The sequence below is a fragment of the Hydra viridissima genome, unplaced genomic scaffold, assembly GCF_058129835.1.
Source record: "Hydra viridissima isolate aposymbiotic clone 2 unplaced genomic scaffold, HvirCarnegie_v1 scaffold_12, whole genome shotgun sequence".
Lineage (NCBI taxonomy): Eukaryota > Metazoa > Cnidaria > Hydrozoa > Anthoathecata > Hydridae > Hydra > Hydra viridissima.
This window is the reverse complement of record NW_028324311.1, coordinates 8,551,704-8,576,325: the sequence shown is the minus strand read 5'-3', so window position 1 is coordinate 8,576,325 and position 24,622 is coordinate 8,551,704. Positions and strand designations below refer to the sequence as shown.

At 26.9% G+C, this 24,622-nt stretch overlaps 3 protein-coding genes across 8 annotated transcripts; all 3 read right to left on the bottom strand.

Annotated features, from left to right (window-relative positions):
* Window positions 1-469: 469 nt before the first annotated feature.
* On the bottom strand, window positions 470-8,716 carry LOC145194415 (gamma-soluble NSF attachment protein-like). 4 transcript variants are annotated; one of them, XM_090068043.1, is made up of 13 exons: window positions 8,564-8,716; window positions 8,369-8,436; window positions 8,218-8,280; window positions 7,811-7,895; window positions 7,709-7,726; window positions 7,165-7,254; window positions 7,022-7,084; window positions 6,871-6,937; window positions 6,734-6,804; window positions 5,962-6,040; window positions 4,839-4,918; window positions 3,898-4,027; window positions 470-627 (listed from the first exon to the last, which is right to left on the bottom strand). In XM_090068043.1, the coding sequence occupies exons 1-13, from the start codon at window positions 8,617-8,619 to the stop codon at window positions 505-507; spliced, it is 993 nt and encodes a 330-aa protein (XP_089924169.1). In that variant the 5' UTR covers window positions 8,620-8,716; the 3' UTR covers window positions 470-504. The 4 variants fall into 4 exon arrangements, with proteins under 4 accessions (XP_089924169.1, XP_089924170.1, XP_089924171.1 ...); XM_090068044.1 differs by having other exon boundaries at window positions 7,165-7,242; window positions 8,564-8,713; XM_090068045.1 differs by lacking the exon at window positions 8,218-8,280 and having other exon boundaries at window positions 8,564-8,710.
* An 18-nt stretch (window positions 8,717-8,734) lies between these two features.
* Window positions 8,735-11,258, bottom strand: LOC145194405 (RING finger protein 37-like). The gene has a single exon (XM_080072037.2). It carries the CDS (start codon window positions 10,621-10,623, stop codon window positions 9,178-9,180), a length of 1,446 nt encoding a protein of 481 aa, XP_079928163.2. The 5' UTR covers window positions 10,624-11,258; the 3' UTR covers window positions 8,735-9,177.
* Window positions 11,259-11,373: 115 nt separating this feature from the next.
* LOC145194432 (uncharacterized) lies at window positions 11,374-24,417 on the bottom strand. Of its 3 annotated transcripts, XM_090068036.1 has the most exons (6): window positions 24,188-24,374; window positions 20,323-20,424; window positions 18,155-18,206; window positions 17,836-17,934; window positions 13,338-13,388; window positions 11,374-12,889 (listed from the first exon to the last, which is right to left on the bottom strand). In XM_090068036.1, the coding sequence occupies exons 2-6, from the start codon at window positions 20,328-20,330 to the stop codon at window positions 11,516-11,518; spliced, it is 1,584 nt and encodes a 527-aa protein (XP_089924162.1). In that variant the 5' UTR covers window positions 20,331-20,424; window positions 24,188-24,374; the 3' UTR covers window positions 11,374-11,515. The 3 variants fall into 3 exon arrangements, with proteins under 3 accessions (XP_089924162.1, XP_089924161.1, XP_089924163.1); XM_090068035.1 differs by lacking the exon at window positions 20,323-20,424 and having other exon boundaries at window positions 24,188-24,417; XM_090068037.1 differs by lacking the exons at window positions 20,323-20,424; window positions 24,188-24,374 and adding an exon at window positions 23,125-23,260.
* Window positions 24,418-24,622: the final 205 nt, after the last annotated feature.

Sequence of the window (24,622 nt, the reverse complement as noted above, 5' to 3'; positions counted from 1 at the left end):
CAATGTTAAATAATAAAAAAAGTAACCTTTAAATTCAATAAACAAACTAATAATAACAAAATCCCTATTAAAAAACAGGACAGATAAACTTCACAACTTTTTCTATAAAATAATTATCAATTAATTTTCTATGTTACTATTTCTCTATAAAATCATCATCATTTTCTATGTTAATATTTCTGTTATGATGAGAAAACACTAAGTAACCAAGTCATTCAAGGAAATGAATAAATGATTACCTCAATATGATTTCAAAAATTCATTCAAAGTATTAAATTTTTTTTCAAAAGTATATTTATAATTAATGGATATATTTGCCATCAAACTTATGCTGAAATGATAGGAGAAATTTCCAACATAAACCATAAAACAAAATTATTTTTCTTTTAAGAAATTATTTCATTTAAATTTTAACAAAGTGAGAAAAAAAACAACAAAAAAACAAAAAAAAAAAAAAGGGTTTAAACTATTATATTAAAAGAAAACTTTTTATTATTCATAATGTTAACATAAAACTCCTTCAATATTTTCTTCTTCACTCCCCATCTCACTAGATTCATTAATATTTTCTACATTGATAGATGTTCTATCTTTGGGAATTTTCAGCATCCTTGCAAGTCGAGAAATCTAAGATGAATAATAAAGTTAACTGAAATTGTGATTTTAAAATAGGATTTATTATGTTATTAGTATTTTTATATCTTATTTTTGTAAATTATATCTGTTGTTACTAAATTACTCTCAAGAAGATATTTAATAAAACACAGGGCTCTGGGAATGTTATATTAAAATTCTTTTATGAGTGAACTTAGAAATGGAAATGTTCTGAAACTCATTTAGTTTTTGAAAACATTTGCTCTTGAAAAAGCTTAACTTTTTCCAAATTCTGACTTTGAACTTTTGAAAAAAGAGTAAATTTACTTAAACCTCTTAAAACCTTGACTATAAAAAATGCTGCTCCAAAAACAATTTGAGAAATATCATAAGGTTCATTCCGATTTTAATCATATCTGCTTAAGAGCCAGATATAATAATGCTGAAATCGTTGGTTCAAAAAAAAATTCTTGGTTCAGGATAAATGAATTGAATTTTCCTTTGATTGATAGCAGCCACTTCAGCAGCATTCTTATTGTTGGGAATATCTCCTGCTTCTCATCAAAATTGACTCAACTATTCATCTTCTTTTTGACATTAAATAACTCTTCATTCATTTATTTTTTGATGATCATTCAATGCAATTATAAGTTTGTTTTGTAACTGACTATTTCTGTCAATTATTGATTGCACTTAAATTTGGATTCTGCCTCATTGCAAGTAAAAGTCACTCATTACAAAATCAGCATGTTGGAAATATTCCATTGATAATTCCAACATGCTGATTTTGTAATGAGTGACTTTTACTTGCAATAGCATATTCATCCATAAATTCTGAAAGTTCCCATGTTCTTCCTTGAAACTCATTTGCATTATTGTGAATTCATTTATATTTGTCTTTGTTCTTCTTGTACTATCCCTCTAAATATCATGTCAGTTCATTTATCTTTCTTCTAATAAAACCACACTGTACCAAATTTTTATAATTATTTTAAAAAGACTTATACTTGTTTTTAAAAATTATTGAGATTCAATTTGATTATATATTGAAAAAAGATTAAAAGGCTTAAATTTTTTTTTTTTTTGAATTAACAGATTTTTTAAAAACTTTTTTTTTTTTAATGATGAAGCTATAGAAAAATGAAACTTTTTCTGTGGATTAAAATTGGTTTTTGAAAGGCAGAACTTTAAAAAAACTGACTTTTTTTAAAAACAGAATATAGACTTTTAAAAAATCTGGATTTTTAAAAAATCTAATATTTATAAAAAGTTTAACATTTATAAAAAAAAATTAAAATTATGAATTTGGAAAAAGTTAGGCTCTTTTAAAACTTAAAATCCTTAAAAATCTAAACTACAAAGTAGTTTCTATTTTTCCAAATATGAGTGAACTTAATTTTAGGAGTACACTTTGTAAACTTGATCATTGAATAAGTCACACTCTCTGGGTTGCAAACACTGTAATTTTATATAAGAAATTCTGTAGCTTAACAAGCAAATATGGTAAAATGACAAGTAAATATTGTAAATGAGCTGATCATTAAATGCTCTGTTATTCTGTAAATACTCCTGGAAATTTCATTTGATTTATTGCATACTATTATTGATCATGTGATGATGGAGTTTGTTTTGTTTATAGCTTACATAGACATATTTTTGACATTCACTATGAATTAATTATTGCCAAAGTGGCATATAACAAAAGATTACAAAAATTAAAAAAGTATTAAGTTATTGACAGGGGTAAATTTTTAATATTTTCTATATTGTCAATAGCAATGAACAATTAGTAAAAAAAATTTTTGGCCACTTGTAAAGTGTTTTTTTTTTGTTTTGTTTTTTAGTTTTAAAAAAAACCACATAGATTCTTTTCTTTTTCCATTCATTTATTTAAGTTCTAAATCTAACAGTTAGCTTTATAATTCGCTTTATAATTACTGTTTTGTTAACTATGAAACTGAAATGCACTAAATTGATGCAAAAATATGTTTTGCATACTGTCAATTTTACACTAAATTGATTAGAAAAATTATTAACAAATTGTAGTTGAAATTCACAACTACAAACATACATTGTATTTATACTCAAATTGTATCTATTGAATTTACACTCAAAATTATTATTTTTAGGTAAATATCAAAAATGGCATAATTAAAGAAACTTTGCTCAAAGAAAAAATATAAAATTGCATCAAGGTAATAAAAGTGAATTCAAAATTGCTAGAATTGTTTCCAAACACAGCCAACATTCAATTTTTTCGAAAAACACTGGGATACAATATGCTCAGTATTCAGCAAAGTAAGGTCAGGCTGGCTAGTTAAGAAATGTCATATTTCAAGAAGTTAAATTAAGGCCAAACAACTGTACACAATAATTACAGCAAATGTCAAAGGATATCTTCATATTCAGTTATTACCAAGAACTGTTTGAAACATTCTGAAAACAAGTGGTAATAAAATTTAGTGAGAAAAGTCTCAGTAAGATCAATAACATTAATGGATTCAGTTATGTTAAAAGTCATGCAAATTAGTTTGGAATAAAGTAACTTGATTAGATTTAAAAAATTGTGTGTGGCAAAAGTCAGATACTGTATCTGACTTGAGCCAATATATTTAATGGCATCATCTAAACATGGAAAGGGTTCCATGATAGTTTGCTAGTGGCATAGGAAACAACTAAACATGAAGATGGTTCCTGAATGACTGCTTCTGGTATAGAAAAACTAGTTTAATTGATCAAAAACTGGACATATAAGAAATACTAAGGAGTCCTCTAACAAAATGTACTCTCAAATGTTCAATAATTGAGCATTAAATAAAAATTTGGAGTGCATCAGTATAATCTAAAAAGACAGGTGGAAATTTTAAATTTACAGTTGACTCCAGAGATTATGCTGATGATTCCACCTATGTTCACTTAATGTAATGATATTCTTATACAGAGATGAATTACTTATATTTTCATTGAGTTTTTTTCACCCCTTAATAATCTTCTGTGAATGAAATACTAAAATGATCAGCAGTTGCAAATAAAAAACTTAAATGACATATTAACACTAGTTAATGGTACTTAAAATGTTAAAAATGTTGTTTTCATTTTGTTATATAATGATTACTTGTTTTTTTTTAAAAAGTATAATAATAAAATTATACAAAACAAATAAACAACTTAAAAAATGAAATAGCTACAAAAAAAGCTATCTACATAAAAGATTGCATCTATATATTTCTATAAAAGATTAGGAAAAGTTTTTAAAACAAGATTAAAGAATATAAAAATTAACAAATTTTAGTAAAAATTAACCTCGACATCCAAATTAGTAACAGTGGGTTGATTTTTGGTGGTTAGAAGCATCTCTTCATCACCATCTTCAAATGATTTTATTAAACGCTCTGAGAACTTAGCTTCATCACTCACACTGAAATCTTCTATGCTAACATTTAACAAAAATTTATATGCTCAAAATAGTTTATATAAAAAGTTTATTTATATTGTATTTTTGCTCAAAATTGTTTGTATAGAAATTCATTTATACTACATTTATGCTCAAAATAGTCTGTACATTATATATTTATATTACATTTATATAAAAGCATGATATGTTAAAAACATTCTTTACAATTTTACAGAACTTTTGCTATTGATATGAACTTTATTAAAGTAAAGTTAAATATAAAGTTTTTATAGATTGATTTCATGTGTGAATTTAAAACATAAATGAAGTATTGTTTCTGAGTTAAATTTCCGATATAATAGTACCTAGCCCCTTTCATAGTTACTATGGGAAACTGCTATACCACTGATTATGTTAATTTCATGCATGACCACAGAATCTAACCTAGCATTTGAAGTCTGTAAATATTATGACTTAGCTTTACATGAATTTTAACCTCCATTTGATTACTTCATTAATTTCATTTCCATTTCATCATTTTCTCTATTTTCTATTATTGCTTTCACTTTAGAAACAAAACTTTTGCTACTTTCAATATAAAAGAGTACTTTCTATGGAGAAATTTTTTTCTCAGAAAGAACTTTTAATTACTATGTGCTACATAGTTTCTATTTAATTCATGTAATTTTAATAAAAACAACAAAAATAGTTTTATTAGGAAAGCAGACAGTAAAATCAAAAATATTTATGCTAAGAGAATAGTATGAAATAATGCCCAAAGCATTTAATAACTTTAAAATCATTTTAAAATAAAATTATAAATCACAGAATATTTGAAAAAATAACATACTTGAAGCCTTCAAGAAATGATTTGTTTGCAGCAACAAAATCTCTTTCAGTTAAAAAAACAATAACCATGGACAAAATAACCTACAAAACAAAACAATCATTCAAAAACAATCATCAAAAAGACAATTTTAAGCATTTAATACATAAGAACTCATGCATTTTGTATCATAAAGATATCAAAAGCATTTCAAATTCTGAATTCTGAGAATGTGTGAACTTTATTCATTAAAATAACCTACAAAACAGAATTTCCTGCTCAGAAATTAGCAGGAATGGGAAGTCAGAAAAATTAACGCAGTTAGAGTATTAATACAGTCCATTTTATATATTATAGCTTACAATAAACATAATTCAATCAGTTTTTCTCTGTATTATATCAAGCTAATTGTGTTCTCCAAAAACTCACCAGATTTAAGTATCATTGAAAATTGTTAGACTACATGAAGGACTGAGTAATGAAGGAAAAACTAATGAGCTTGCCAGACCTCATCAAATTATCTGTACTTCAATCTCAAATGGTTTAGATTAGATAGAAGGAAAGCATCAATGCCTTTTATTATTCTAATGATATGGAAAAAACCAATAAATCACCACTATAATTGCTATTTTTGCTTAGTTAATACCTGTGGATTTACCATACTTAACACAAACACAACTATCAAAACCTGCAATCAGCACTTAAACCTGTTCCCCAACAAGATGGAATCAAGTCTGTACAGGATGAAATGGAGATAGAAGAAAGTACATATGGCAAAAAACAAAAGCTTTCAGCAGATCTATATAAATCAGAGTGAGACATGTAAAAGCAAACTCAAAGCTATCCAGAAACAATAGCAACTTAAAGCCAATTTTTTCCAATAATATAGACTATTTGCCTAAAGAAAACCTACAGCATAATGCTAGTGCTACTTTAGGCTATTAACTATGAAGATCAGAAATGAAAAATCCAAGGAAAGTTAAAGTGGCTTGTTAATGGAAATGCAAGGTGGATTTACAAAGCACTCCTGTTTCCTCTGTCATTGGGACAGTCATGCTGGTAACAATTATGGACTTAATGAAGTTAATTTTACCCAAGTTAAAAAATATATATTTTTAAGTAAGTATGCATTATTAAATATACTTACATTATATGCCATGTTTGGACTTTTTAATTCTTGGATAAGTTCTAAGCGCTTTTTCATTAACTTTGTTGACTCTATATATCTAAAGTTTAAAACATGTTAAAACATGTCTTTTAAAGCGGATTAACTCAGTACAAAATAAGTAAGTACCTGATTAAATGTTTTGTTAGCACCTTATAAAATAAAACGTTGAAAAAATTGACCATTTCATTCAAAATTTGATTCAAAATAATGCTGAATAAAAAATCGAGCTCTCTCTTTTTTTTAAATGCCTGTGAATAAAATAATTTTTTCCCTGTTTTTCCCCATTTACAACACTATTACACTCAAACTTGATTTTAATAAATAGTTATAAAGTTCTTTGAAAAGCTCTTATTTTGTCTAATTATATTGGACATAAATAAATCATAAGAAAACAAAATAGGCCACTACTTGAAGCGCAATGTACTCTATGCAGCCATATGCTAATCGGAGTGCAATACTTTGTATGCATGCGCTAATTTTTTTTTTTTTTTTTAATCTTGTTGATGTAAACCCCATCCCTATCCCTATCCCTAACCCTAACCCTAACCTAACCCTAACCCTAACCAGCTTTATTATGAAATATAAATTGCACTGTTATAATAAAATAATTGCGCATGCATGTACAATATTGCGCTCTGAGCAACTTATGGCTATGTAGAGCGCATTGCGCTCTACAAAGACATTTTGAACAAAATAACTATATAATAGCTAAGTAATCTCAATCTACAAAAATTATTTAACAATTGGGTACCGTTTGTGCTTAACTTGAATTCGAACAGCTTGATTGATATAATCAGAAGCATCTCTTAATTTCCCATCATTCTAAAAAATCCAGAGTTTATTATAAAGAAAAAATCAAGGGAAATATTATCATTTGATAAAACTTACCTCACAAAGTTCTGAAGCTTTTATAAAGAACTCAACAGCTTTATCTGGCATAGTTGCTTCACACATTCTACATAAAAGTATATTTAAATGCACATATGTATATAATCAAGGTTAGCATTCAATTTTTCCAATAACTGCATAACATACTTACTTGCCTGCTTTAACCAATGTCAAAGCAGCAGTGTCTGGAGTACCATGCTGTTGGTATAACGAACTAAAATTGTTGAAATTTTTTTATAGAAGAAACCCCAAGGTTGAGATATTATAACACTTTAACAATAAACACACACACACCATGCTTTTTCCATAAGTTCAACAGCTTGATTTAGTTGTTTGAGTTCAATAGATACACCAGCTGCTTGAGTAAGGAGCCTAAAATTTTTTCTAAAATTACATAAACTTTTTTTTCACTTTTTAAAAAAATTTTTTTTAGGTTCATATTCTGCAAGTGAAACTTCGACTACATAAAAAAAAATTTTAAATGCTGACATTGAACATTGATATTTTTAAACACTTATTAAAATCAAAAGGAATAGTTAATTTTCTTACTTTTAAATTCATTTATGAGATATAATTCTAATTTATTCCTTACAAAATTTATCAATATATTCCTCAGAATGAGTGCATGCAAATAAGTGTACCATGGTTTAAGTAATGGCTGTCTTTACTATCTGTTTAAAACAGACCTCTCAGAACTCATTTTAAAAAAGTTGCTTATAATTTTCTTTGCATAAATCCCCTGTACATGAATATTTTTGCTTAAATATCGACACCCCTAACCAAGACAAAGTTAAAGCTTTAATAGTAGAATCACTAAAATACAACAAGTTTAACTTACTTAGCACTGTGAAACAATCTAAATAAAATACATTAAGGAACAAAATGATTATTAAATGGTCAAAAAAAAAAACTTAAATATATAATATAACTGAAAAGATACGAACTCAGTTTCTCCTGCATATCAGATGCTTTGATATAACATTCTTTTGCTTGCTCCAGAGAAGAACATATTTTAAAACTTGTTGCTGGAAAAATATATTAGAAATATGAATTTCTTTTCAACACCTTGATTTTGTTTTGTAATTTGTAAGTTACAAATACTTTGTATATAAAATGCTAGTTTGTGAAATCTCACAAACTCTGTAGGGTAAATAAAATTCTTTTACTTACTCTACAGAGCATAGAATAAAACTATTCTAAACGGGTTGCACAGATTAAATATAATTTTTTTTGAGAATTAAAAAAATTTTTTTTATTGATAAAGAAAATTGAAAACAAATTAATTATTCAAGAAAAAACAGAATTGAATTTATTTTTTTACTTCTTCTTACAGAAAAAAAATTTTACTTGAACTTTTAGTTTGACTGTTAGTTAACATTTTTTGAAGCTTGACCCGAAACATGCAATGACCTGTTTAACACAGATTTACTTTTTTTTTCTCATTTAAACTTTATGATTCAAACAAATGACTTAAAGAAAATTTTTGAAAGATATTTACCTGCCTTTGTGTACTCACTTGCTGCTGTATCATAATCAGGTGTCCATTTAAAGAGACTTGTTTTTAATCTACAAAACAACTCTAACTACTATATTTATAACAGTAGGACTGGAAGTTTTTTTGCTTATCATATTTTAATATTCAAATTGCACCCTACACCATTACAAACAATCTTTTAGATATCAAGATACTAACGCTTTTTCAGCCTCCTTCATATGGTTAATTGCATCTTTAAGTTTTGATGATGACATCAGTAGTGATTTTATATAATTATTTAAATGACTAACACAAAAAATAAAACAAAAATTATTTTACAACAGATGTTTTTGAAAATGCAAACAGCAATAGGAACAAAATTGGTGCTAGTTTTTAATTTTTGTAAGCACAGATTGTTGTAAGCATCAAATGTTTTAACTGCATATTGCTGTACATGCATATTGTTCTAACTAGGAATAAATTGCAGTGCTACATTATATTCAAAGATTTTTGAAAATTTAAAACAAAAATATTAATTACTCATATATTTTTACTTTTAACTTTATGTGACACAAACTGACATAATTAATTGTAAACATAAATTGACATCATCTGCAACAAAATTTTGGCAGTTAAAAGTTTATTATGAAGTCTAGTATCATTTTTTCCATTTTAGCACCAATTTTTCTACATATTTAAAACAGTATAAAACTTAACTTTTAATATCAAATAACTGAAAAAGCTGTTTTATTTGTTTCCAAGCAACATTTTTATACATCATAAAATTTGTAATAAAAATACATATCAGGTTATTTATCAAATTATTTAAAATCTTAAAAAATTTTTTTTACATTTTTTCTATCAAATACTTTTTTGCACTGTTTACATATTTTTGAAGACATTTCAAGAATGCACTTTCGGCAGCAAAAATGCAAGCAGGGTAGTTTCAATAAACTAGTACAATCACTGACAGCACAAACATTGCATACCTGAGAAGTACTTTTACTCAAAGTTGGGAGTACAGAAAGTGCAGCAGCTAAACTTGAATGAAGACTGCTTTGGATTGTTTCTTCATGTTGAACAGTATCTACAATGTCATTTATATTTTTTTTTATGACAATATTTACATTCTTCATTAAGATTTTAGAAGCATCACTATCATTGTTCAATTTTTGCTTTTTAAAACTATCATATCTTGGACTGTTGTAAAAAACATTTGAAAAAGATTTTTCTTTTACAGTGTCGTAAGTTTTTTTATTAACAAATATGCTACAACAAGTATCAAATTCTTTAAATTTGTTACTTTTTAAAAAAGCTCTGTCAATTCGACACTTAAGACTGGAGTTAGGTACAGGCTGTTTATTAACATTAAATACAATTCCAGTAAAAGGATCAGATGGTAATCGACCATAATTTTGTTCTTCAATAATGAATTTATCAAGAGTTGATTTATCAATTGTATTACCAGAAGGTAAAAGCATAGGAATAGTCATGATGCTACATGTAATTGGATCAATGAACTCCTCAGGAATATTCTCTAAAACATTTAATTCTGTAAACTTATGTTCTGAATACTCTTTCTCCTCTGCAGGTTCTTGTTCAATACTAGACTCAATATCATTTGGATACTGCTCTCGGAACTTCATTAAAAAGAATGATGAAACAGCCTTTGAATTAGGATTTGTTAGGGTACCCCACACTTCAAGTTTCTTTATTGATGGTATAGTAGCCCATGCTATTTTGATTACAATGTTAGAGCAAGAATACACAGAGCTATGTGCATGGATTTCTCTGGTGTTATCTGCATTTGCACTTAAAGACACATACTGCTTTGGATGAAGTTTATTTTTGAACACTATTTCCTCATTAAATTTTTCATTGCTCACAGCTTCTCTGTATATCCCAACTTGGTTCATTATAAATCTATTCTTCTTCCGACAAAGATCATCTGATAAGTCATTATGATAACTGCATGGGAATTCAATGTTGCTTACAATAGGTTTTTGAAATACAGTAAACAAAACAAAACTGCGAGTTCGATGACTATTAACTTTAGGGTGTACAACTATTGCTGAAATGTTTATTAAACAAGGAAACGTAAGAACAATCTCAATTGGACACTTTATATAATATTCTGTCATAAAATGAGAAGGTTTGAGAAAACTTTTAGGAGTACAATCAATTAAATTCTCTATACAGCAGCCATCAGCTGAGGGGGCTGAGCAACTAATTTGAGTTTTTAAGGCTTTATCTGCAAAATTAATTAGTTCTTCACACATACTTTTACAAAAGTTTATCTGAAAATTTAACAAGAAATTTCACTAAAAGCTGAAAATAGAAAGTTTTGAATTTTATCAAGAATGACTATGGATATGGATATAAGAAAAAAATAGTATCTATAATTTAGCTGCATTTAAGAAGAATTTACATACAAATTTTTATTGCATAAATCATACTTTAATGTCAAAAGAAGATTTACTCCTTTAAAAAGGAAGCTTTAAAGAAGTTAAATTAAACAGAAACTTTTAAAATTGCTAAATAAAAAAGCTTCTAGGTATATTGAATAATATTCAAAGTATCTAATTATGCTGAACAATATTGAAATCTTGTACCAAGCAACATCCAAAATTTTTAATTTTAAATCAAAGTTTAAAACTTTCGTTACATATTTTATGTTAAAATCTGTAAGGTTTTTATAGATGCATATTTTAACCAAAAAATATTTCTCTCCACTTTAGAGATTTATAGCTCTAAAAAAAATTTTACAACTGAAATATGTTTATTTTAATTAACAAAACTTTTTTTAAAAATCAATCATAGCAAACTAATAATAAATAATATAAAAAACATAAAGTTAGTTTTCAAGTAGCAGATTAAATAGCAAAAAATTTTAAATTTGATTTTATAATATATAGTAGAGAACAAAGTATAAAATAAAAATCATGTGAAATAATTAAATAATCCAATTAAAAGTAAAAGTTTGAAAATATTTTTAAAATTTAAACTTGACTTCTGAAACTTTTTTTTAAGTAACTTACTTAGAAGGATTATGCACTACTGACTTACAAAATAATAAAAATATAAATAAAAATAAAATATTTTCTCATCTTAAAAATATAATTATAACAAGTGTTAGATTTGCATAAATTAGTAGTGAACAGAAAAGTAGATTCAATCAACTGCACATTTTATGTATAGCATGTCATTATGAATATACCCATCCTTGATCATTTGTTCCTGAGTCAGAGGAATACTAAAAAATTTTGTAACCATTGCAATATTATCTTTGGGAGATTCACCTATATGTGATTCAGGACACAGAAGCTGTTCTTCTCTGATTTGATTCATAATAGAAACAGTAAAACTATCATAAAGAAAGGAACTTCTATTTTGATTATATGTAATCTCCCACATTCCTGGACGATTTTTATCTTTATATAAAAGTAGAAATGATTTTCCAATTCCTGCTGCAGCAAAATTTTCAGAATAATAAGCATGACTTTCTTTTAATGAATCCATATGTGTACAATTAACACTCCATATAAAAATTAAGTTCACATTGTAAACATTGTACAGATTAATACCAATTTTGTTTTCAAAATGGCTGTTATATGCTATAATTCCAGTTAAATTTGTGTAATACTCATTTAGTTGTAGCACCATTTGCCCTCGACGCAAAGCAAATTTATATTTGAGTGATTCTTGACTTTTCATTTCATCAAAATAATTATAGAGCTCATATAAACGCACTTCAAGATCACTTAATTGAAGCTTAACAGCTTCTGAGTTCACATTAGTCTCCACAAAACCATTCACTTTAAAAATATTAACTTTATCAAGAAGTCGTCGCAGCCTTCCTCTTAATGCTGCACATTTTCTGAGTCGAGTTAGTAAACTCTCACTTTCTAACAAGTTTATTTTATCTAACTCAGACAGTTTAAAATCCTTGATTGATAACAATATGCTTTTTACTTCATTTTGTCCCTTTAATAAATCTTGATGATTTTTAAATTGAATAGCGTTCAGCTGTTGTTGAAAAGAAAGCTTGGCTTCTTCAATAGATTTTAACTGCATTTGCTCAACATTATCAAACTCTAATTTATAATCCTTTTTTAAAACTTCAATATCTTCTATTTGAATTGTCAATAGAGAGGAAACTATTTTGGATAAATGGCTAAACTGTGAGCTAACTGTTGTTTTATTTTCTGCTTCAAACTTAAAAACTCTTTTAAAATGTTTTAACATAAATTCTTGCTGATTATGTAACTTAGAATTTTTACTACTAAATAGCAACTGACTTGACAGAGCAAGAAATAAAATTCCTAATATAAGCAAAGCAGATATATTACAATAGCAGCAAAAAATAGAATGGGCAGACTTTTTCTCCTTTGAGTCTTCATTTTCAATTGTTTGAACTGTTCGTAATGTTTTTTCTAACTGTGTAAAACGAGAAAGAATTTTTTTTTCAAGTGCTTCAAGCTTATTAGCTAACAGAGAGTTATCTGCTGAATCAGTATGGAGTGGCAAAGGCCTAGGAGAATATTGCTATAAAATAAAAAAGCAAAATAAAAAATTTTAAAAACTTAAAAACAAACATAGGAGAAATCACGTTATTTAAAACAATGTAAACATAAAACAAGGTTTTATAACCATCAAATGTAAACAAAAACATATATCAAAGATTAATAACTGCCAATAGAATTTAAGTTAAGAAAATTAACAATTGTTAAAAAAAAAACTAATAATGTGATGGCAGCAAGCAGAACCAAAATTGGTTCCAGGCTTATCCTCAAAAACCTCTTTTCCATAATTGGAGTCTTTAATCACTTCTGTCTGGCTGTAAACTTAGCAAATTATACATTTACCATTACCACCTAAGTTATTTTGTTAATAGAAAGATTCTACTACAATATTAAAGTCTTAACATAACTCATACAAGTTATAAAACGAGGCCGTAATGAAAATATAAAAGTAATAAAAATCTTATTCTTACATTTTGAGGCTTCTTTTTTAAATGAACTGCATGATAATTATCTTCATGATCCTATAAAATTAGGAACTTGTTTTTTTAAACATTTTTTGAAATTATCTTGAGGAAATATAGTAAATGCTGTTCATCAGCTGTAAATACAAGTAGAAATTTTACATAAATAACTAAAAATAGATTAAAAAAAAAAAGTAAAAACTGAATAAAAAAGTAAAGCGAGCAAATAAACTGTGCAAAAGAAATCTGTATCAAAATGTGCAGTAAACTATTATCAGATGTTTAATGAAAGAAAGAATGGAATCATCAGAAAAAGTAGAACAAGAATTTAAAACATATTGAAACAGATTTTTATCCTTCAATGCTGTTATTTCGCTTTCTTGTGTGAGAAACTTTCTTACAATAAATAAAAAATGCTTGATTTTTAGTTGTGAGACTCTTGTTGAGCTAAGATGACTTTTGTCCCCTCAAAAATTTATGTTTTAAGAACCTATCAAATGCTTCATTTTACAGCACATCTTCTTTTTCCTGCTATCATTAAAAGATAGCAAAAAACTGATAAAATGTTATTAAAACATAATCTGTATATATATTTTTTTAATTTCAATTTTCTGTCAGTTTTTTTCAAAAACAACATTTAATGATCATTTCAGTTTATCATATCTAGACAAATAGAAACTTGTTTTTAAATAAACAAATCTTTCATTTTAACTCTAATTATTTAACACAGAGCATTAAAACATAAACTCACATACTATCCCCTTGAGAGCTCAAGCTAACAATAAAACTTATTAGATTATCTTTAAAAAGATGTTCTTACATTTTTTTGATATGCTAAATTCAAATTGCAACTCAAATCTTTTTGGCAAGCTATAGATTTTTTTAAAATTTAGTAGTTAGTTTTAAAAGTATTTTTGAAAGTTTACTAATGTATTTTTGAAAAGCAAGTTTAAATTTTCATATTTCTATTTAAGGTTTTACTTTTTATAAAATAAAAAAAAAAAAAAAAAGGTAAGAGATAAAAAAAGGAATCAAGAATATGTTTAAAGTGAACATTTTAGAGCATAAACAACATTCTGTTTAAGTCTCAAGCTTTTTACAAACTTATAAAAAAAAAAAAAAATCTTATAAACTGTAGTAAAAAAAAAATCTTATAAACTGTAGTAAAAAGGATTAAAGACAGTTTCATTTCCTCATTCCATTCGACGAAAACTTTCATTTGTAGTTATTACATTTTTAAACATTTCCTGTCATCTGAAATGGTGCTACAGGATTAGTCTGATTATGCGTTTATCCCAATCCCTTTAGTAACATCTTCCATTGTTTTAAAATCTTGATGAAATCCCTCTCTCTGCTTTTCACTCATGCCTTCAAGATTGTCAGGAAACTGCTCAAGATGACTATTTACAAAATAAAGGTTTTTACTCATGTTGAATCCAAGATTGGGGGATATTTGCAGCATTCTAACGCATAAATCTGTCCAGTATTCTGCTATTTATTTCCATGTACTTGACCAAAAAAAGACTTGATTCCTTTTTCAAAACTATTACTCAGTACCACTTCATTGAGATTACACCAGATCCAAATGTACTAACTTTACCAAAAAGGTGAAGAAAAAAAAGAGACAATAACAGAGGTTAAACAAAATCTAAAGAAAGTCTAAGCTAACAAAGAAAGAGTTATAATAATACGTTTTTGCATAGCAATTCATACTTTTAGAATTTTTTAGAATTTAACTTTATTTATTTAAAAATTGTTTGTGATGCATTGGTAAATCCATGGATTTATAGAATTATATATTGAAGTCATATTTACTGGGAGTATTTTCTGCCTATGCACCACTTTTACGTCTGTGAACTCATGTTCTTGTGTATACAATTTGCAGTGTAGTAAATCCATTTAAATTTACATCAGTAACTTTTTCAGTACTGGTTTATCATCAAGAGAGATTTTCCCAACCTTTTGGAAACCTGTTAGGAAATGTGTTAGCTTGAGTGTAAGTTAAAACTTTCAATGTGGGTAATACCATATTGTAATGTTGGAAATCCAAAATTGCTTTTTTTTTAGATTGCAGTTAAGGTTATCTGATTTTAATGTCATCAAAAAAGCCATTAATTTATATTGTCCTGAAAGAAATATTTACTTTACAGCTGATCCAACCATATCTGCATAAAAATACTAAATACTCCATATACAGCTCTGGATCACAAGATATATATGGAATAAGGGTTTATACATTGTCTGGAGTCATATTGCTGAGATTTTAAAGGAAAATCAATGATATAATTTACATCAAGCTTCAAAACTATCATACCATATCATCATCTTATTCTGCAATTAATGCCAAGTTGACTGATCAAGCTCTAAACACTGTAAACTCCTTCTAAACTAATTAAAATCCTTAATAATTCTGAATTACCAGATGCTTTTATAACAGCTAAGTTTTAACTATTATTGAAATTATTTTTGTCATTATTAACATTAGTAGTCCCAATCAAACAGTTCAAAAATCAAAGTCATTATTAGTTCCATTTACTTCTTAAAATGATTATTATATATTTCTTTACAGTTATGAACTTATTTCAATATAAAAATTTTAAAACATTTAAAGTCTTGTTTGTTATACATACTTCTCTAGTTGTTTTAAAAATAATTCAATGTTAAAATACAAGTTTCTTTTAATAAATGGTTGATCTTAATAAGCTACATTTTCCTACTATCCAGTATTCAACCAGATAACTTTCCAGCTGCACTTCTCTTCCCAATTCTATAACAGTAAATCAAGGGATAACATTAAAACAACGACAGAAAAAAATGTTACCACAAATAGTCTTTGTTTTGATAAAAGAGTTGGATTTATGAAGATTTAATAAATGAAGTGTTTATAACAAAACAGCAACTTTTTTGTTAAGCTTCTTTCATTAAACTACTGAAAAGAAAGCTTATATAAACCTTTGAAAAGTGATATGTAGTTAGTAGCTGGTTATGTTAATGTCTTTTTAATTAATCTCATTGATTTTAATGTCATTTTGATTTTTACACCAGCATATATGGTAGTATCAACTTTAATTTTCCATAAGCTTGGATAAAGTCTGGATAAAGTTAGGGAGATCAGACTTCCTTTATACTGAGCAGCATTAATAATAAAGACACCCTGTTGGTAATACTCTTGTTTAGAATTATCTAAAAATCTAACACCACAATGTGTTAGATTTTTAGATAAAACATGGAATGATTACCTATTTTCATAATTGCAGTTAATGGTTAAATCAAACCATTCTAACTATTTAAAGTATATTTTATAATGTTAAAGGTAGTTTCAGTTCTTTAGTATCTTTATAATGTTAAAGGTAGTTTCAGTTCTTTAGTATCTTTTGAAGCAAAAAAATGAGTTGCTTCAGCATCAGGATGTTTGGTATAATGTTTATTAATACTTTATTTGATGTGAAAAAAACATAGCGTAGTGTAATATTGTGCTACAGTTTGTTAATCATATCATTGTTCAACTACAAGACTTTCAAGATCATATTTTGAAAATTGTCATTAATGCAGCGGGAGGGTTTTTAAAAACTTATATCTTAATATTATGAAAATTCAGAGAAGAAATTTTCATACCTGAAAGGGGTTAGGCAACATAACAAAAATTTTCATATTGGCTATTGTTAGAGATGTAAAGGAATGCTACAAAAAATAAAGCAGAAAACTGATGACTTGGAAGTAAAGTTGAAGGCTATTTTTTATTAACTTTACTTACTCAATACAAAATTTTATCAATTATATGTATATATGTGTGTTTAACTAAATTTACTTTAAATTAATATTTACAGTGGTAAAATTCTGAGCTGTCCCTTGTTGAGCAAGGGACAAATATTTTAAGATTGCTAAATGACTAAATAAAAGAATGTAAATACTAAAAAGAATAAAATATGAATGGGTTTGTAATCATTTTCCCCTTAATCTTAAAGACCCTTCAGAAAAATGAGGTAGTTGCATCAATTTGTTTTTTTCTTTTACAGAACTCTGGGCAAGATCAAAGAAAATATAGAAAAATATAAAAAAGCTTACAGACCTCAACTGTTTATACAATGTTGATTTAAAAATTTGACCATTAAAATAATGAATTCAATGATTCAATGGCACAATGGAACACATTTTGGGGATTTTTAAAATCAAAACTTCACAATGGGCAGTTCAAAGCCTGACAGTGTGCCAAACAATAAATACATAGATATAAAACCAGATTTTGAAGAGTAATATTCAATTTTCATAGATTAATTTCAGCTTTTCATGTAGTAAAAAAAGCATCTATTTACAACAATGCAATTTGATTTAAAAAGAGAAAAAGAAAATGCCTAATGCTTTACTAAAGATTAGATAAAACTAGTAAAAAAAATTTTTATGATTTTTTCATTTGTTTATTAATATAAAATAGTTATTTATAAATATGATTATTAATTTATAATAACAAATATTAAATGTAAATGGTATAGAAAAAATAAATATTTACTTGCAAATGAAGCAGTTCACCTTGCCAAGTGCATTCTTCATTAGGGCATTTTACCATTAGTGAAAGAATTAAACGATGAATCATCACATTTGAAAATGTCTAATAAAACAAAATGTTAAATTAGATTGCACAAGTGTTCCATAATCACTGTAAATATTAATTTAAAGTAACTTTAGTTAAACACACATATACATATATTACATGATTAATTCATTTTTAATATTTTATTTTTTTGAGAAACTTTCTTAAAATTTGTGAAAACCATAAATAAAGAGTCTTAAAAAAAAAAAAAGAACAATTAAAAATAAACTTATCAAACCTCAACTTCACGCACAATTTCACGACACTGAGGGCATTGAATTTCACAAGATCTGGGGGAAAAAAGAAGGAAAATAAATAAACTCCCAGACTTCCAGGGCAAAAAGGACATACAAGGAGTATTTAAAACAAAAAAGATACTTTGAAGTATCCTTAATTCATAATCTTAAATTTTATGATACTTTAAATATAATCAACTTATGCAACTTTATGCAACCATATTTTTTGAAAACACTTTTAATAGGTAATCAGTTTTTTTAAAAAAAAATTTTATTTTGGTAGAAATGTTAAGAAATATTCTGTAAGATTTACTAATTATTTAAAAATTCAAACACCAGCATCTTATAAATAACCTTTTTTTTTTAACAAAATTTCAAACTCACTAAACTAGTTATTTTTACTAAATGATTATAATCTTCACAACTGACACTTGATAGCTTAAAAAGTGGATAGCAATAAAAAGTTCATCTAAATCAAGAGACATTTTAAAATACTATTTGTATACATATATCTTGTTTCATTAAAATGTGACAAAAAGGTGTTTTGGTGATAGGGGAAAACCTCAATGAATGGGACAGTTTTTGCAAAATGCTTTTTAAACATAGATAAAATTGTTTAATATATATATTTAAAAATGTTTGACAACCACCGACTCTTGCTCAATGATATAGTGAAACAAAAAAATTAGATTTGCATTTGGCTATTGGTAAAAACAGAGTTTTATTGGAGCATGACATTTGTCTCATTCATAAAGTATGTCTTATTGAATGATACAAACATAAAAGAATTAAAAATAACCGTATTTAATTCAATCATTTTTCAAATTAGTTTATTAATTGTAAATGTAGTTAAATATATAGATACATACATAAAGACCGCACAAAAAATATTTTTAACTTTAAACTTTTTAACTCTAATTAAATTTCAAACTTTAAGAACTTTCTCATTTTAGAATATTATATTTAGTTTTTTTTATTTAAGTAAAATATTGCAGTGTAAAAGTGTGTAAATTATACCCATAGCCCATGGGGGTAAAAGTAAGGAACTGCAGCATCCCTCTGCTGAGATATAAATAATACCTTAATAAATTCATTCAATAAGTTGTATTTTGTCCCATTCAATATGCGCATCACTTAATCCAAAAATGATTAGTCACACCAAAAACACCATTATTTAAGCTTGAATGTTTTACACACTGTAGTACTAGAGACTGCTATCTATTTAAACATGGAATTTTATTTTCCATAACTTCAGAAATTGCTGGAAAATTAGAAAAACAAAAACATTTTTAAAAATTACTTTTTACATTCAAAAACACAATAACATCAATTGTCATTACGGTCATAGCACAATAGGATGGATGAGTCAGTTAGCTGAATTCTTATTTCTATCACTCTTTGTTACAGGAATTTGAATATCCTTACATTGATGCTTCTATAAGAAATTGAGTTTGTTCCATTCAATAATTGTCCCATTCATTAAGGTTCTCCCCTATCATATTTTAACACAGTTTTAACATAAGGAGCCAAATTGAACTTGATACTTAGTTTTTATTTATTTTTGGAAGTTGCTAATACAAAACAAACTTGTGAACGATTATCAGAAGTGTATAAGGGTTCTTCAACTTCACTTGCAACAGTACACAGCTGGGTAGCTGAGTTTAAATGTGGTTGTACAGTTCTTGAAGATGATCCACACACCGAACATCTAAAAACTGTCACCAGACATTAATGAGTGTTTAAGTGTTTAAACCAATGATGTGGTGTTAGATAATCAGTGATTGAAAGTATGAAACAGCTGAGGCCTTAGACATCTCAAAAGTCAAAGGTGGGTTACATTTTATAAAAAAAAAAAGGATTTTAAGCAGTATCTGGTAACGATTGATAGAACTTGAGTTCACCAGAAAATACCAGAACAAAAACAACAGCCGAAGCAATCAATTGAAGGCAGTGGATGTGCAACAAAGTTTCATAAGAAGTTAAGTATATGGTAACAATTTTTTGAGATTACAAAGAAGTTTTATTGATCAATTATCTTTTAAAAAATAAAACAATCAATTCTGAACATTTTATTTGCATCTTTTAGATCAACTAGATGAAAAAATTTGTGAGCTTAGACCGAGGCTAGTGAAGAAAAAAATCATTTTTCATCAAGATAATAACTACTCACAAAATCATTTCGACAATGGCTAAGACCAATAAGTAAACACTGCTTGAACATCTACTGTAATCACCAGATTCGGTCTCCAGTAAATATCATTTATTTCCAAACCTGAAGAAATTAATTGCTGGAAAGAGTTTTACATGATGTGTTTTTTCTTAACATCAAACTTTATTTTTAACAAAAGAAATTGGTTAAACTACATAAAAATCGTTAGTGCAACAAAAAAAAAAAAAACAGTCAACATTACAATTAGACATACACTTATCAATGGTTTGGAAACTATTTGCTTTTTTTTTAAACAGTGAGAACAAAACAAAATGTTGATTATTTTCTTCTGCTTGATAAGTTCCAAAAATGGTTTTTGTTAATAATTTTTGTTATTTTACCATTAGGGTGACAAAAAAATAAGTGCTTAAAATTGGACTCTCAACCCTTTATTGTGTTCCTTTTAACTAAAAAAGAAACTGTGCAAAATATTATTAGGATATTTTCCTATCTAGGGGTTGCATGATGTTATCAGATTTAAGGGTCAATGTAAAATAAAAACGAATGTATATTTTTTTTTATAATTACAAAATTTTAATTATTTTATTCAACTTATTTAGTGTTATTTATATGATTTTAATCAATGTTTGAATCAGGTTGTTTGCTTGTTTTTACTTGTTGATTGTTCACTAGTTTTTATTGTGTTCACAATCGTGGACTTTTGCATATTTGGAATTTGATGTCGATATTCTTCCACAGTTTGCAAAATATATTGCAATTGAGTTTCATCTTTTGTCAAGATTTTTTTTTGTAATCTGAAACTAGTTTTACAACTTTCATAAAATTAACAATTTTATGTGCATCCTGGTATTCAGTTATGGTACTCGATTTGTCTTGGCAATGTTTCTTCATAAATGTCCAATTTATTTCAACCAATTTAAATACATATTTTGATCTCTTTGTTACAAAGTCATCTAAGTTCATGCGTACAATTTTATCCATTAATCCTTTACATTCAAACCTTTTTAGCAGGGTTTTTGTGGCTGGCTTTTCATGTGCAATCAACATTTTTTCTTTAGTTTGGTTTTCAACGCCATTGCTGAAAAAAGAGAGACTTACAAGGTCTTCAGTTAAATACCATAAATGTCCTGCAATGGCTTTTATGGCAGACTCAGCCACTTCTTTGTCAAATATTTTGAAATGATTCAATTTCCTAATCAGTGTCAGGTCATTATGAGGAGCAGATGAAGAGATGGGAGCCCAAAACCAATGTTCCATGTAAATTAATATTAAAAAAATCGAAAGTCGTAGAAGATTCTTCTTTTTGTTTTTTTTTTAAATAAAATTGATGTTGAAACAAGTAGATTTTAATAAAGTACAGTGCATTTGCAATCCATCATGCTTGGTGTATAGCACCAGGAGAACAAAAAGTTATTCCCCTTTGACCTGGAGGAGTTTTTGCTAAACAAATTATAGAGAGTTTATAAAATTCTTTGTAATTGTTGCAAGGTTGTTTTGCTCCTTACACCATATTTACAGCAAATTCTACTGCTGGTGGTGTAAGTGAATCATATACTTTGAGAGTCAGTTAAGAGCCATGATTCAGAATTAAATTTACTCCACTGATCATGAAATCATTGAAACAACTTAACCTCTGGACCAGAAGATGCTTCTCAACTTAATTAGTGAAATAGAAAAGATAAATGATAAAATATGGAAAATGTGGGTTCAAGCAGCCTTGCAAAATTAAAAAACTGGATTGAGCAACCCCTAAACATCAACAATATATATTCAAAATTTCCCAATATCATTTTTTCACCAAATGGAACCAAACAAAAGGTTGAGAGCATAAGAAAAAAAAATTTTTTTTAATGGATTTATTTGTCACCCTATTTACCATAGATTCAAAAAGTATGGTGAAAACAGACGGTTTGCTTCATGTACATTAAGAAATGCAAAGTATTCTCTTGAGTTAGAGCAATCAGATCTACTGAGGGTTGAAGAGAATGCTTCATCAATTATTTCTAATAAGGAGGCTTCTGCTTGTGGAAAAAAGCTTTCTAAGAATATTCTTCTTCGATCTATTGATGATTTGTTTCTTTCAACAAAAACAATTAGCTAGAGTAAAAAACTTTTATCTATGATTCAAGATTTTAAAAACTTTTTAAGAAGTTCTGAAAATTAGAGAATAATCATCAGAAAATCTTTTCAAGTTCAGGATTGATAGTGGTGGTAATCTTCTTTTAATGTTCTTCAAAAGAGCTACTGATTACAAAATTACTGGCACATGATACAAGTTTAAATATGGAAACACAAGATAAAAGATATAAATGTAGAGATACAAAATAGAAGGTACAGATATAGAGACACAAGATACCAGATATGGGTGTGGGACATAAGATAAAAGAATTAGGTATAGGGGTACAACTACAAGATATAGAGACATGATAAAAGATATAGATACACAAGATACAGGGGTGAAACAGCAACTGCTGATTGTAATTAGCAAAGCTATTCCTAAGTTTTATGAAAATCTCAAAAAATTGCTTTACTTAATGGATTTGACCAGGTATCATTTCTCAAGTTTAAAAATCTTCTCTGTGGGTTGCAAAATATTGATGTTCTTCTATTTTGGGTGAAAGAAATGGTGCTCTTTAAGTTTTGGGATTTGTTGAAACATTCAGCTAAAATTTATTTTCTCTAATTATTTAGGAGCTATACTTGGACAAGACATGTTAAGTGTAACATTTTCTATTTTACTTAGATGTAAACATTTAAAAAAGTGGTGAAATAACAATTTAAAAAAAGCAAAGAAAAACTTACAATACTAGTATTACATATAGTTTCAGTTATTTTGGAAATCTATACTACAACCATTTGCCATTTACACCTTGCAAAATGCAATATTTTTAGTAAATTTTGAGAAAAGTTATTTGCATTGTAGACTGAATTTCTTTGAATGATATTGTTTAATTCCTTCGGACTGCATAAACTTTTTTTAAAAATGTTTCTCTCAACCCAGACATATTCTTTTATTCCTGGCATAAATAAACAAACTCATTTCAGTTCTATCTATATATAAATATCTATCCCTATTTTAAAAATAATTATTCCAACTAAAAAATCATAGAAAAATTTTTTTAGCTTCTTGGTATTATGGTCACTTTCTTTTAAGAAAGCATGATCAACCACATAAATAAATTCAGGTGCTGCTTGATTAACTTAACAATTTAGGATGTTATTCAAAAAATATTCTTAATTTTCTTTTAATGTCTTGTGTCAAATAAACCAGATTTAAGCTAACAGCACTAAAACAGAGTTACTTAGAAATGATTTATCAAAAAAAGGCTTGCAAGAGTTCCACAAAAAATAATACATTCTATTAAGACAATTTGGACAACATTAACTTGTGAAAGCAAAGAGAAATACAATAGTAATCATGTAGTTTTCTTTAGTTTGTTTATATGCAAAAATTTTGACCTTATCACTAATAGAAAATATTTTTATTAGTAATGCAGTAAGAGTTCATTTAATATCTAGAACAAATGTTGAGAAGCCATTTTATTTCTACTCTGGTTGTAGAAGAGCTAGCAAAGGTATTTGATTTTTTTTCTAAGATATTTACAGAAATATTTTTTCAGTTACCTTTAGACAATCATAGCAATATAGTTTGTGGGCAAAATAATGGTGATTCATTACTGAGCTTAAAACAAGAGATTTAAATGCAGATTCTCTCATACTGCTGATTTTAATTTCTTTAGGACAGTATTTACATTAGGCGATAGTGTTTGTTGTTACAATATTTATAAAAGACATAGTAAAAAAAAATAAATGACAAGACTGCAGTCATAAAAAATAAATTTAGAATAAACATGTCAATAGATACCTATTTTGAGCTTTTTTCAATAATCTTTTAAAGCATCCTCGGCACATGCCATGGCCACAAATAAACTGGACTGGGTTGCACATCAGTTTTAAACATATAACACAAAAAAAGTCATTTGATGCTTCTCCTACAATTTCCACATCATACCCTTCCATTTCTAGCTTTAACTATGCTTAAGTATTTTTCTAATAAAATGATATAATCAAGAGTAGATTTGAGGCTATACAAACATTTTTTAAGATCTTTGAAGTAAAGATAAAACAAAAAACTATATTGGCTTATAAATTTGGTTTTGATATCACTGCTATTTTAAAAAAATTAGTTATTTAACTATTATAATCAGGAAGATCAAAAATTTTAAAACGGTGATTATTATACATTAAAAGCAAATATCTCATAATTTTATAATGAAAAATCAAAAACAAAAACATTCAA

Coding starts and splice junctions, on each gene's coding strand:
- LOC145194415 (XM_090068043.1), bottom strand. CDS start 8,619: ATGTCATCATCAAAACTTAAAGATGCAATTAACCATATGAAGGAGGCT. Junction 8,281..8,368: donor AAGTGAGTACACAAAGGCAG/GTAAATATCTTT, acceptor TGTGTTAAACAG/GTCATTGCATGTTTCGGGTC. Junction 6,041..6,733: donor ATTCAAGTTAAGCACAAACG/GTACCCAATTGT, acceptor TTTAAACTTTAG/ATATATAGAGTCAACAAAGT.
- LOC145194405 (XM_080072037.2), bottom strand. CDS start 10,623: ATGTGTGAAGAACTAATTAATTTTGCAGATAAAGCCTTAAAAACTCAA.
- LOC145194432 (XM_090068035.1), bottom strand. CDS start 24,342: ATGGAAGGGTATGATGTGGAAATTGTAGGAGAAGCATCAAATGACTTT. Junction 17,935..18,154: donor AAATTGTGCGTGAAGTTGAG/GTTTGATAAGTT, acceptor TTGTTTTATTAG/ACATTTTCAAATGTGATGAT. Junction 13,389..17,835: donor GTGAACTGCTTCATTTGCAA/GTAAATATTTAT, acceptor CTAATTTTATAG/GATCATGAAGATAATTATCA.